Source organism: Portunus trituberculatus, chromosome 49 (assembly GCF_017591435.1).
Source record: "Portunus trituberculatus isolate SZX2019 chromosome 49, ASM1759143v1, whole genome shotgun sequence".
Classification (NCBI taxonomy): domain Eukaryota; kingdom Metazoa; phylum Arthropoda; class Malacostraca; order Decapoda; family Portunidae; genus Portunus; species Portunus trituberculatus.
In genome coordinates this window covers 7,628,742-7,641,975 of record NC_059303.1, presented here as the reverse complement: position 1 = coordinate 7,641,975, position 13,234 = coordinate 7,628,742, and the positions used below count along the sequence as shown (strand labels likewise).

The following is a 13,234-nucleotide window of genomic DNA, read 5'->3' as shown; positions in this document are numbered from 1 at the left end:
CAACCACCATACAATACCTCAAAAAGTTTTCCAGTTCAAACAACCAAATCAACACATTTTAAAAAAGAACATTGAAAACAAATATGGAAATCTGTAAAATTAATCATGAAAAATCAATGACTTGCACAATTATACATCATGAAATACCTTAGCAGGACACTCACAAACCATATCCACCATTAAATATTTCACCTCATCAAAGCAGAGAAATAGAACACCTCATTTAAAGCACTCATGACAAATCATTTTCTGACTGGCACAACCATTAACCACAGCCACCATGAAAGTTCACACCTAAGACTAGAAACATCACACCTCTCTTAACATACACCCCAAGAAATTCATCCCAAGGAGTGAAGGAAATGTCATCTATACAAAACTTTTAATTGTAACTCTCAACATATCATGGTACGAACATAGAATCAATGCAGCTGCAGTAGGGAGAGGCAGCTTACTCAATGCTGGGTGCTGACTCGCTGCCAAACCCAGGGTACATAACTTCACTCCTTCTATAGTGTTGGCCTCAATATGATAACCACTGGCTCTTAACTGCAAGCTACGTAAACTATCATGTGTTTGGTTGGAGGACACACCCTTCGAAGACTGGATGTATGCTGAAGGTCCTAGCAATGTGTGTATCAATGACGACACAAAGAACATCAGGCAAAATGCTGGAAGTGGTCATTATAGCTTATATTGTAGATAATGAAAGCAAGCTATTAGCCACAATGGTGTATCTTTCATTATTAACATTGAGATATATAGTATCACTGTAAATAAACTATGGTAGTACTAGTACTATAGTAGTAGTGGTGGTGGTGATAATCCCTCAGGTGAAGAGTAGACCCAAGGTAACATGGGCCCCACAGTCTTGGCTAATAATAAATATAGAGGAACTGAGGACACAGGGATACTGAATGGGAAACATCTTGCCTATCTCACACACAGCATCTGCCCACAATAAGACCTTGAAATATAAACCACTTGTTTCTCAGTCATGCATGTCAAAGCTGAAGCATTTCATAGGACATTGATGCAAACTGCACTTATTCTTCAACTTAATAACATTCTTACACAATTCACAGCATGGAAAAATACATCAATAACCAGGAAAAAAAAAAGCAACTTCAATTAGCAAAAAAAAAAAATGGTTGTTCTCAAACTCTTAAAAGGAAATGGAAAGTGTCAAATAATCAGTTAATGGTGAAGATCTTCAGAGTTCCTGCCTTGTTTCCCCAGATAACCTTACTGGAGGTGCTTTAGTTTCCAGAGCTTACTTAGTGAGTGCTGGGAGGAAGAAGAGGATAGGAAGAAACAGGAGGAAGAGGAGAGAGAGGGGGAGACAGCACCTAGGAAGACAGTCCCCCTCTCAGAGCCAGCACCAGATGAAGCACTGAGCCTCCTTGGACCTTGTAGTCAGCTGCTGTCTTTTCATCATTCCTGCAAACAACAATAGATGGAGATTAGACCAATGTATTACTGATGACTTGAATTAATATCAAGAAACATTAACTCCCTACCAAGCCAATAACTATTGCATGGTATTACTCAACACACAAACACAGCAATATAGGAAACAGAACTATTACCCATCCTGCATTACATCAAATTTAAGCACAAGGAAACCAAATTATGATGACGTTTTGTTTATAAGTCACATTACAATCTAACTTTTAGTGTAGATGTGAACCAGCCCAAGCACCTACACTAGTCACACCCCTCTGCTAATGCTATAATACTCTAAAATCATACTCTAAGATATAAAGACACAAACTACTGTAAAAACACATAGACAACATACAGTAAATAAAGAATCAAAGAAATCAGTAAAAGAAAAAAATCAGAAAAGAGGAATATACAATAAGAACTGGTAGTATTGTAGCCAGTAAAAGCACAAGATATACCCATCATAAACTTCCCTTGTGTTCACAGTGGCATCAATTACCAAAGACAGTTCACATGTACTTCTTTACTATAACGCTAATCTAAAACAACAAGGCGAGTCATTAAGTCTTACATTTGCTTGCCGGAGAAGATGAGGCGCTGCTGGGGTGGTGGGATGCCCTCCTTCTCCTCCACCCGCTCCTTGATCCGCTCCACCTTGTCTGTCGGCTCGATGTCAATCTCAATCTTGGCGGGGAAGGTTATACGACCCATTAGTGAGAGCAAAGGTTTGATTCCCTTATGTTAGTGAGAGCAACGTTTTGTTTCTCCGTGTTAGTGAGAGCAAAGGTTTGATTCCCTTATGTTTGTGAGAGCAAAGTTTTGTTTCTCTGTGTTAGTGAAAGTAAAAGGTTTGTTTGTGATGGTGAGAGCAAAGATTTGTTTCTTTGTTAGTGAGAGCAGAGGTTTGTTTATGATAGTGAGAGCAAAGGTTTGTTTCCCTTTGTTGGTGAGAGCAGAGGTTTGTTTCTCTATGTTAGTGAAAGCAAAAGTTTGTTCTTCTTTGTTGGTGAGAGCAAAGGTTTGTTTTTCTTTGTTAGTGAGAGCAAAGGTTTGTTTCTCTTTGTTAGTGAGAGGAAAGGTTTAGTTCTCTTATATAAATCAGTGACATGATTATCTAATGGCAATTTCGCTTTCTGGCGGTAAAGATATGTGGTGGCAGGTTTCTTTTGAGTTACATCTTAGTGTTTGGTGAACTGTGGTACTCATAGATTTGTGTTTCATGCCAACATTAAAAAGATACATAACATAACAATGAATGAAGAATATCTGTAAATCACAAGTCTAAATCTTATCGACTATGCTCCAAACTTACATTATACAAATTTTTAAGACAAAATAAATCACATTCTTATTCTATGGCAATCTATAATGTGACAGAGTATTAACAGCCACATCATTCACAGCAACACCCAAGCAGACGGCAACTCATAGGAAGGGTGGGAGGCAGTGACGCACCACCACACCATTGCACCGTAGCACCTTACCTCCTTCCCAGTCAGTGTCTGGAAAGAGTAAATATAACTGTAAATAAGAGGACAAAAGGCATTGATTCCTTTCTCTGATATATATATACTCTGGAACTCCCTGCCTGTTTCTGTAATTCCATCTACCTATGACCTGAACTCATTTAAGAGAGTGATTTCAAGATAGCTCTCTCAGTTTGGGATATGGCATCTAAGTGGACTTTTTTGCTTCATTTTATTACTTTTAGCCAGTTTTCTCCTCTAATATATATATAAAAAAAAAGTTAAATTAACTCCTTCAGTACCAAGATGCATTTTCATACTCATTCTGGTTACTATTTGGTGATTTTACATAGCTTCAAAAACTTGTGTGGGGATCAAAATAGCGACGACTGTGGCCATTAATCTTCTGCCCTCATAGACCCTCCTAATGTCAATAAAATCTTCTAGATCATACCTAAAACTCATAGTGAAAATACATCCCAGTACTGAAGGGGTTAAATCATTCCACACCGAACCTAACTTATCAATTCAAGGCAATTAAGTAACAAGCTCACTGACTGACACATCTCATTCTCAGTATATAATGTGGGCAGTGTCACGCCTGACGTTTGCAGATAATAATAGTAGCAATCAGCTTGATATTTAGAATGACACTGCAAAAATAAGAAATGTTGAGTTTACACCACACATTGAAACACACACTACCACACCAACGTACAAAACAACATCAATATTTCAACACCCGAAACACCAAATAGGAGATTGTTAAATGAGAAAAACAACATTCATAATCATTATCAAAAAAAAAAAAAACTACAGGTAAGGTAATTAACAGGTAAGCCTCATACACACACACCTGGCCGGCACACAACACCCAAAACTGACTCGGAAAAACACAAGAGAATGACAAATGAGAGGCAAGGAGCAAATATTTCCCCCAAAAAACACACGGTGAAGTTTTGTTTGTCATTCCTCCGATAATTTTCCCCTTCACGTCCTTCCCTCCAATGCTTTGTTGAGTGGAAGGGCTGGTATTATATATAGGAGGATAGTGTTGTACGTCTGTGTCCTCACCTTGACTTTAATCAGCATTTTGAAGAGATTATTAAAGACCGCCGCCTGTCCTGAGCCTTTCTGTCTGCCTGCCTTGAGCCTTCCTCGCCTCTTATATTTGGGATCTCTTCTTTTTATCTAACACAAATTAACTTGCTACATTACTTTTTTTACTTTTTTGTGTTTTTTTATTATTTTTATATTTTGGAAATATATGTTGAATGTTCTTGTAATCATATTTTTCTTTTTTTTTATACTAACAATCTTTTCTAATTTTTATTGAATGTTTAATAGGTGTAACTCTTACCATTGAATCTTTTTGTCTACAAACGAAAAAACATTTGAAATAGAGAGAAAAGTGGAAATATGAAGACAAGAAAAGGGAAATAATAAGTTAGACAAATGTATGCACGTATAGGTACTTGTAACATGTATTAAGTTTTGTTTATGGCATAAGTGTTTCAGGCGTTTCAATTTCCACTATATAGCGAGTGGCCTGGAAGTTTCCATCGACTAGATGTCTTGTCAGCTTTACAAAGACAACTGATTGAACTCAACTGAGAGAGAGAGAGAGAGAGAGAGAGAGAGAGAGAGAGAGAGAGAGTAATTTGAACGGTGTATGATTGATTGATTGATACATTTATTGTTGGATTAATAAATGATTACAACAAAGGAGGACGATGGAACTTGCCACCCACCCCCTCGACAAAGACTTAAGGTTAAAGTATCAAAAATATAACATATAGACAGTATACATATCAAGAATACAAGTACTTCAATACATAAATACAGATATTGCACACCTTATTGCCTAAACATCATACAGTCTGGGGACAAACTGAGGTTATTCGCTGAGTATATCCCTGAGAGTGGCTGAGTCTAGGAGATGGTCAATGAGGCTGTACAAATCATGCTGACCTTGTGGATTTCATGATATAGTGAGGCAGAGTGTGTCCCCTTGGTGCAGCACACAGCACACATCACACACCAGGAGAACCACTGACTTCCCAAAAGTATTTGTAGCCTAATCTGAGCCTCATTGCCATCCTGTCATGTGATGCAGTGTGTCTCACGTAGGTGTAATCACAGCTCTGGGAGACACGTGTATAATGAAGACTAGTGCTACTGCCCCTATGGCAACAAAGCTCCAACTGATCACTAATGCTACTATGTACAAAGTCCTTAATGTTACTCTTAACATAACCTAGAGTGTACTCAGTGCCAGGGTCCATTGTGTCATCTTATAGGGCACACTGAGCAAGGTGGTCTGCTTTTCATTTAGCGGGATACTCACACGAGAGGGTATCCAGATGAAATGGACCGTGGCATCAGCACCTTCTAGGGCGTGGATGAGATCAAGACACTTATTAACTAGATCACAGTCCATGGGGGAGGTGGATTGAAGGGCATACAATGCAGCCTGACTGTCAATAAAGAAATATACATTCTTATGGAGAGGCGCCACAATGTGGAGCGCCTCCAGTACAGCATACAGTTCTGCTCTAGTGGAAGACATGGGTGCAGGGAGCCGCCTGGAAACCTCAGTGTCAGTGTAGAGACTGGCAGAGATGTAGTCACGGATGAACAGCCCACATCCAGACCTGCTGCCATTGACTGACCCATCACAATAAACATGAATAGCCTGAACGTGTGGGTACTTGGACAATTTAGTCATGAACATGTCTTGCAGCACATGAGGGAGCCAGTCCCTCTTGGGCTGATGCAGAGTGAAAATCAACACTGACACGGTGAGGGTTCCAGGCGGGTTGCAGCGGTGACATAACAACGTTAATACAAGCCTCGGCTACACCTACACTTGTCAGTACTCCCAAGATCTTCCTGAGGTATGGTGTTGTAGGAGTGCGAGGATCATGATACAGGGGGTCAGTGATCCCTTTAGAGAGTCAGAGCCCGTGCATAGCATCCGACTAATTGTGCGACAAGTAATTTCCTGTACCCTACACATAATACTCGGCAGGTGCAGTTCAGCTCTGAGGACTTCAATCCGTGCAGTCCTGGGGCATCCCAAGATTATCCGCATGGCTTCATTCTGTACAAGCTCCAGGGGACGGAGTTGGGTGGCACTAAACTGTATTAAAACAGGGGCGGCATAATCAATAAGGGACCGTATGACAGATATATAGAACATTCTTAGGACTGGAATGCCAGCCCCAGGCCCCTGTTGGCTAGCAGCCGAAGTGGTGCTAGCCGTGGCAGACAGAGGTCTCGAACATAGTGGACGGCTTGAAGAGACTTCCTAAAGCTCATCTGAACACCCAGGTACTTGTGTATATGAACTCTAGGGATGGGAACATTGTTTACAGTGGGCAGCCGAGAGACCTTCCCTTTAGCTTGAAATTTTGTTTTACATTCATTAATCACTAGTCCCATTTGGACACACAAAGCTGCCAGTTGTGACAAAGCAACCTGGAGAATCCTGGGTGTGGGGCATTGGAGGAGTATGTCATCAGCATAGATGAGGACCTGGGTGCCCTGCGAAAGGAACAGCGCAATTTTGTCCATTAAAACATTGAAAAGCATTGGACTAAGGACTCCACCCTGTGGTGTTCCAAGCTCAAAGACTTCCTCAGAGGAGACTGCACCTTGAAACCAAACCTGTGCTGTTCTATTGTACAAATAGTCCCTGATCCATCCTAATAATCTACCTTTGACACCAAACCTGTGCTGTTCTATTGTACCTCCTATCTCAAAATAGTTCCCTGATCCATCACTAATAATCTACCTTTGACACCTCGGACCTGAGAATGAGTTCCTCCATAATAACATCTTTGTTGGCCCTGTCGAAGGCACCCTTGAGATCAACGAAAGCTCTGCAGGTAGCATCCTTATTTATAAGACACTCAACAAAACAATGACTTGTGGAGTGACCTTTTAGGAAGCCATGTACATTGCCAGAGAGTACATGGCCCACCTTGTATATAAGCCTGTTCAATATTACCCGTTCCATCATCTTGCACAGACAGCTGGTGAGAGAAATAGGGCGAAAGGTGCCATCACCTTTGAGGATTGGGATGACGATGTCTGTTTTCCAAGAGTGGGAAGCTTGCCTGCAGTGAAAGACATGTTAAATAAATCCACGATAGGGTTGTCTACCTTTACCTCCAGGAGAGCATTGAGGATATCATAGGTGATGCCATCCTTGCCAGGAGCTGTTGATTTGCCCAACTTGACTGCCGAGAGGAGTTCGTCATGCGTGATAGGCACACAGGTGTACATAATCAAGTCTGTTTCCTTGAACATGTGTGGGTGTGTGGTTCCCAGAAGTACAGCTGTATCTGTGGTGTCAAGGAAAGCCTTCCAGCGCACACCATTGGCATTGGTGGTGGGGTGGCTTCCTAATTCCTTATGCCTCGCACTAAGGTCACCCATGATATGTATGTACAATAATTGGTGTGTTAATCCTCAACTCTTACTTCCTCATTTCATCCTTCTATACTTCGTCTCTGATTCATACTACTGTCTTAACTCTCGCATTGTATAGCATGGAACCAATTCAACCAATAAAATCCGTGCAACCAGTGCATTCAAGTGGCATTGGTTGTATGCAATAAGCTTTCCCAATAATACCCCACACACACACAATCGATTCCAAAGAAATCATCATCAACAATGAGAAGGAAAAGGAAGGGAATAGGGAGGCAAAGGTGTAAAGAAAATGGGCTTAAACTGTTAAACTAAGCAGTGTGTTTCTAATCTAGAGTAAAGAGTAACTTCAAACTAGCAAAATAAGTAATAGATACACTCAGAAGTAAGGTATGCAAAGTAGCCTAGTAATGAAGGGATCGAGGGAAGGAGGCAAATTCAGAATGGGAGGAAGCGATGAAAATTTACTTGTGAAGTCAAAGTTAGCAATGTGTTCTTCATCTGGTGCAAAAAAAAAAAAAAAAAAAAAAATGCAAAAAACAGGCAGTCAGAAGTCGAGACGGTCGACGGGGAAGGATAATGTGGGAGAATGGGATGCAGGGAGTGGGATGAAGATGAAAATAGATTTAAAGGGCCAAATTAAGCACTGTGTTCTGCATCTAGAGTGATGAACTAGTAAGGCAAACAAAATGGGCAATAAAAACAATCAGAAATCGAGACAATCAGAAGTAAAAACGGGGAAGAGGAAGAGCATGGGGGAGAGGGGGGGCAGGAAGTGGGAGCACAGGGAGGGGACCGAACGCGAGCAGAGCCGCTGTCCTCAACCAAACAAACACGTCCCTTCTCTGACCTGCGCGCGGCTGCTATTTCCACCACCCTTCCCTCCAGAATCATGAATCCCTTGACGTGAGTACTCAGGGGAATAGGGGCAGTCGTTGTGCTGCTTTAGGAGTAAGTAAAGGCGACGAAGGAGTAATTAAAGGAGGGAGGGAGTTTGGCGTCTGGCAGCCGGATGGGAGGGAGGTGTGATGTGTATAGCTGGGGACTCTTACTTCACTGCCCAGCCATGCACTTACAGCACACACGGATGTGTAGGATATAGTAAGGAGAAGAATGACTTAGATTAGTGTGGTTAGGGTCATTACAGTATTGGCTATCTCTAAACTATGTCTGTAGGTGAAAAATAGCTAATGGTAGACTCAAAAATCTATTTTTGTTCATTAGTGGCCGCCCATAGTTCGTTAATTAGTCTTACTGACTAAAATAATATAGGTTTACATAACAATACAATAAGTACATAGAAGTATACTTTAACATATTCTAATTAAGATTCTTAGGAAACATACATTTGTCCACTACAAGTCAGCCCCCTCACAGCACAGTGCTTATGGGGTTTTTCATACTCCAGGAATGTCAAAAATATACAGAAGCTGAGCGAGAGGGAGCTGGAGCTTGGCGTGGACTTCAAGCACTCATGGCACCAGCAGTACAGAGACAGTGCCTGGATCTTCATTGGGGGCCTGAATTTTGAGTTGAGCGAAGGAGACATTATATCTGTGTTCTCCCAGTATGGCGAGGTGAGCAGCGTGTGTGTGTGTTTATGTATGAGAGAGAGACGATATGTATCAGCTTTAGTACCTGATGTTCTCATGTGTTTTAAATATGAAGTCAGTGATGATATATAGGTACATTTCGTGTTGCCTCCTGTGTCATCTTGTAGGTAATATCTTGAGTTTGAGTTTCTGTTGTGTATTTTGTTCTGTGTTTTATACTGCTAATGTGATCTCCACCAATTTATGTGTAACCTTATTTTAAGAATGCCGACATGGATTTAGTTTTCTAACATGCACATTACTTCTTGTGACTTAAATGCATGCCAAATAACAATTTTGAAATTCTTCAAAGGAAAATATATAGTGGAGTATGTAATATTAGTGTTGTATACTAATTTTCTATCTTAAATTTCAGATAGTAGTTACTGCTCCAGCATGACTGCTGTGAAAGAAAGCAAATGTCTTATATAGAATGAACTCAAAGCTATGCAGCCACACGATAATGATTTTTATACCTGAAGTTATAAAAAGGAGAGCCTTGTCTGGGATGGGAAGTCATGGAGCTTTTTCCACCAGATTGTCAACATCAATTTGGTACGAGACAAAAAGACTGGCAAGAGCAAAGGTTTTGCCTTCTTGTGTTACGAAGACCAGCGCTCGACAATCCTCGCTGTGGACAACTTCAATGGAATCAGAGTACGAATTGAAAATGAATAATTTTTTCTTTATGACTATGATTAAGTGGTTTGGAGGGCCTCATCCTGTTGCCTTGTGTAGCCCATATGTGGCAGTAGTACCAGAGTGCCTCTCGGGGCAACTTGCACCAGGTTTGTCCATCTTTGTACTTTGAGACATTTGAGGAACTAAGTAGCCATGTAAGATTTTCCTCTTTAAATGTGACGAATATAGCTAAGGAATGCTGCACTTAAAGACACTTATGTGACACTAACTGTACAAGTAGTAACTAGTTCTCTTAGTTTCAATATAATGAATATGATTTTCAGGCATACATAGAAGGCACTGATGTGATAGTAGATTAATGCAGTTGTCTTTAATGTGATATAATGAGAGATGGCTCTCAGGGCTGCCCTCAGTTGTCGTTCAGACTTTTCTGATCTTGCATGTCTGCCCCAATGCACAGCTTGCCGGCCGCACTATCCGGGTGGACCATGTAGAGGAGTACAAGGTGCCCAAGATGACAGAAGACATGATGCCTGAGCAACAACAGCTTGCTCTGGAGGGCTGCGCTCCCCAGCCAATTGTCCCTGATGCTGAAGGCAATCAGGAAGAACCTCCACACAAAGATGGTCAGTGTTTGGAAATGAGTGTCCCTTCCACTTTGTCTCCAGATTTATCAACTGATTCTCTTCATCCAATAATTGTTTGTAATCAGACACATGAAATGAAATATTCCAAAATGCCAACCTCACATACAATATGCAATTTTGTTTCAGAAAAACCTTTAAAAAAGAAAAGAGTGAGAAAGTCAAGATAAAGAAAGATAAAAAGAAAAAGAAGAAAAAGAAAAAAGTATCATCTTCCTCCTCCTCAAGTAGCTTGTCATCCTCTGATGAGTCTGAGAATGCTGAGAAAAAGAAGAAAAAGAAAAAGAAGAAGAAAAGGAAGAAGAAGAAGAAGGCAAGGGATGAATCACACAGTAGCAGTGATGACTCAGATGACGAGGAGGCCAGGAGGACAAAGAGGAGCCGAGTGAAGGAAAAGAGTGATGGAAGCGTGACGATAAAGGAGGAGAAGATGGACTCTGGGTATGACAAATACGAACACCCGGACAGCAAGCAAGACGAGGAGGAGCAGGAACACCGTGTTAAGTCTTCCAGGGACGGAGAAAGGGGACAGGACAAGTATAAAGACAGAGACCGATATTATGATGACAGATACAGAGACCAGGACAGGTACAGAGATCAGGATAGGTACAGAGACCAGGATCGTTACAGAGACCACAGCAGAGACAGAGAGGACAGCCTTCTGAGGGACAGCCGAGAGAGAGAGAGGAGACATGACAGGTACAGGGACAGGGACGGGGACAGCTATGGCTACAGGGATGACCGCGATAGAATGAGGGAGCACAGCCACTGGGGAGACAGTTCGGATGGCCGGTACAGGGGAAGAGGCAGAGGGAGGTACTTTGATGGGGCAAGAGGAAGGCACTACAACAACTACAACAGGAGAGGAATGTTCAACCGTGGAGGAAGAATTGGTGGCCGGGGAAGGTTTAGGTTCAGAGGAAGGAGGTAGAGGGAAGGGGAGGGCAAGAAAAGAGGCAGTAAGCAGCAATAGATGGAGATATGAACGTTTCAAATGAATGTAGTCAAATTTGGAAATCAGTAAATTAATTGTTTAATTTTGTTGAGGAAGGAAGGCTGAATAGTGTGAAAGATGGTAGAAAATAAGATGGGAAATTTGTAAAATTACAAGTCAGTATGGAACTGAGAAACTAATAGAGGAAATGAAGGTAGAGTAGAAAGGACAATTGAGAAGGTTGACTTTCTGGGAAATCTTGTATGGTGAAGAGTTTATGTTTATTAAAAATAATTGGGCATTATGTAGTGGCATTGTCTCATAAGAGTTGGTTTCAGATGACATGGAAATCCCCCACAAACCAGACTGGTAACAGTACTTGTTACTTTGCCAATAAAATGTAGATAGCAATAGCATGAATATGTGTAGGTGAAAATCAAACAAAACCATACAAGTAATTGGAATCATACAATTAATTTTTGTATCTCTGTAGGAGTGGTTTGTAAATCCTTATATTTGCAACATCACAGTCATGAAGACTTGTACTTCATGAGATATTGTGTGTTTGATAGTTGCAGCTTTCAATTTCAGTATCTGTTGTAGCAACAAGCACCTTCCATCCAACCCTTTCCAGATTCCTTTTCAGACTCCCTTGGTCTCTTCAGTACCCCAAGTCTCCACAGTCCCCATTGTGAGGCAAAACAAAGGAATAGAGATCATCGCAGTTGACACTTGTTGCTATTGAGCATGAAGAAAGATTCGTTATTTTCATAGTTTCAGTTTAGATTAACATGATGTTTAAGCTTCAAACACAATTTCTGAATCCTTTTGCCCCATTACTGAGCAGATCAGTGTCATTGTTTGAGGGCAAGATGGAAATGCGCTGGCAGTTATTTGGTTGAGGTTGCAAAGCTTAGTCATCAAGCTTCTCTAAGCAGCCTTTGAAGTGTTACATTGATATCTCAGCCTTGCTCCCTGAGGTCCACCATTGCCTTCTCCAATGATATAGTAAAGCACCCCAACTTCTGTATGTTATGTGTTCTATGTTTGACAAGTTAACTGAAAAAATTTGGATACTGAACCTGTTTTATTTTTTCTGTATTTAGAAATTAATTAAGTGATGATGCTGAAAAAAAAAAACTGGTTTATTCTTTATCATCATCTTAACTGGCTTTCTTTCCAGAGTGACGTAAGATATACTCTTTTGCTTTATACAGGGAAGTTCACAAGTGATGTGCCAGCTGTTTTTTTGTGCTGTAGTTAGTGTGGCACCAGATGCAAGGGAACTGTTCAAGTCAATTTGATCAAGTATTTGAGAATATATGAGACTTATACATGCACATGCAAACAGCTGGCCCTTTGTGATTTGTTTTTACTACATTGCTGCAATACTTTTTTCCCCTCTCTACGTAGGAAGGGAAAGCTGACCAAGGGCAACATAGAGAAAATATTTTTAAAAATGCCTATTTAGTTACCAAGTCCCTTGCAGCTTAAGGAACCAGTGTTCAAATTTATTTCTGCACCTCACACTCTTCCATGGGTAGTGGACAAAAAATATAGTGTGTTAATGGAAGATGATTTCTTTATCACCTCAAAGAAAGAATCTTGTGTATCTTGTCTCTCCATTTTTGTTGCACAGTAAAATGGGCTGTAGTTTCTAAATTTCTAATATTTTCAGAACATAGCCACTTGATATCTTTATAGAGTCAATTTATAAACATTAAGCCTTGTGTTAATATTTCAGTGGTTCAGTGGTAAGAAACTCAAAACAGGGGTATTATTGAGTGGTACATATCTTGTGTAGTGAAGGCACACCACACCTGGTAATGTGTGGTGTGCAGGGATTCAGATACAGAAAAGAGTTCCAGTAATTTGACCCCATCTATTGTATAACCACTAGCACATGGAGGAAGGCACTGGAACCACCAAAAGCCTTAAAATAGAAAGAATCACATAATACAATTTTGGGGATTTTTTTTGTCTTTATTTCCAAAAGTTGGTATGAAAAACTTCTGCCTTCAACATGGGAAGCATTGTACATGTGACAAATGCTTTCATTTTTTTTCTTATGTA

General features: G+C 40.6%; 2 protein-coding genes across 2 annotated transcripts; one reads left to right on the top strand and one right to left on the bottom strand.

Moving 5' to 3' along the window:
- Positions 1–370: 370 nt before the first annotated feature.
- On the bottom strand, positions 371–4,085 carry LOC123499303 (NEDD8). Its single transcript, XM_045247113.1, has 4 exons — positions 3,987–4,085; positions 2,931–2,948; positions 2,018–2,130; positions 371–1,440 (listed from the first exon to the last, which is right to left on the bottom strand). The coding sequence occupies exons 1-4, from the start codon at positions 4,002–4,004 to the stop codon at positions 1,350–1,352; spliced, it is 240 nt and encodes a 79-aa protein (XP_045103048.1). The 5' UTR covers positions 4,005–4,085; the 3' UTR covers positions 371–1,349.
- A 4,037-nt stretch (positions 4,086–8,122) lies between these two features.
- LOC123499304 (RNA-binding motif protein, X-linked 2-like) lies at positions 8,123–12,734 on the top strand. Its single transcript, XM_045247114.1, has 5 exons — positions 8,123–8,255; positions 8,758–8,926; positions 9,479–9,598; positions 10,044–10,213; positions 10,357–12,734. Exons 1-5 carry the CDS (start codon positions 8,242–8,244, stop codon positions 11,156–11,158), a joined length of 1,275 nt encoding a protein of 424 aa, XP_045103049.1. The 5' UTR covers positions 8,123–8,241; the 3' UTR covers positions 11,159–12,734.
- Positions 12,735–13,234: the final 500 nt, after the last annotated feature.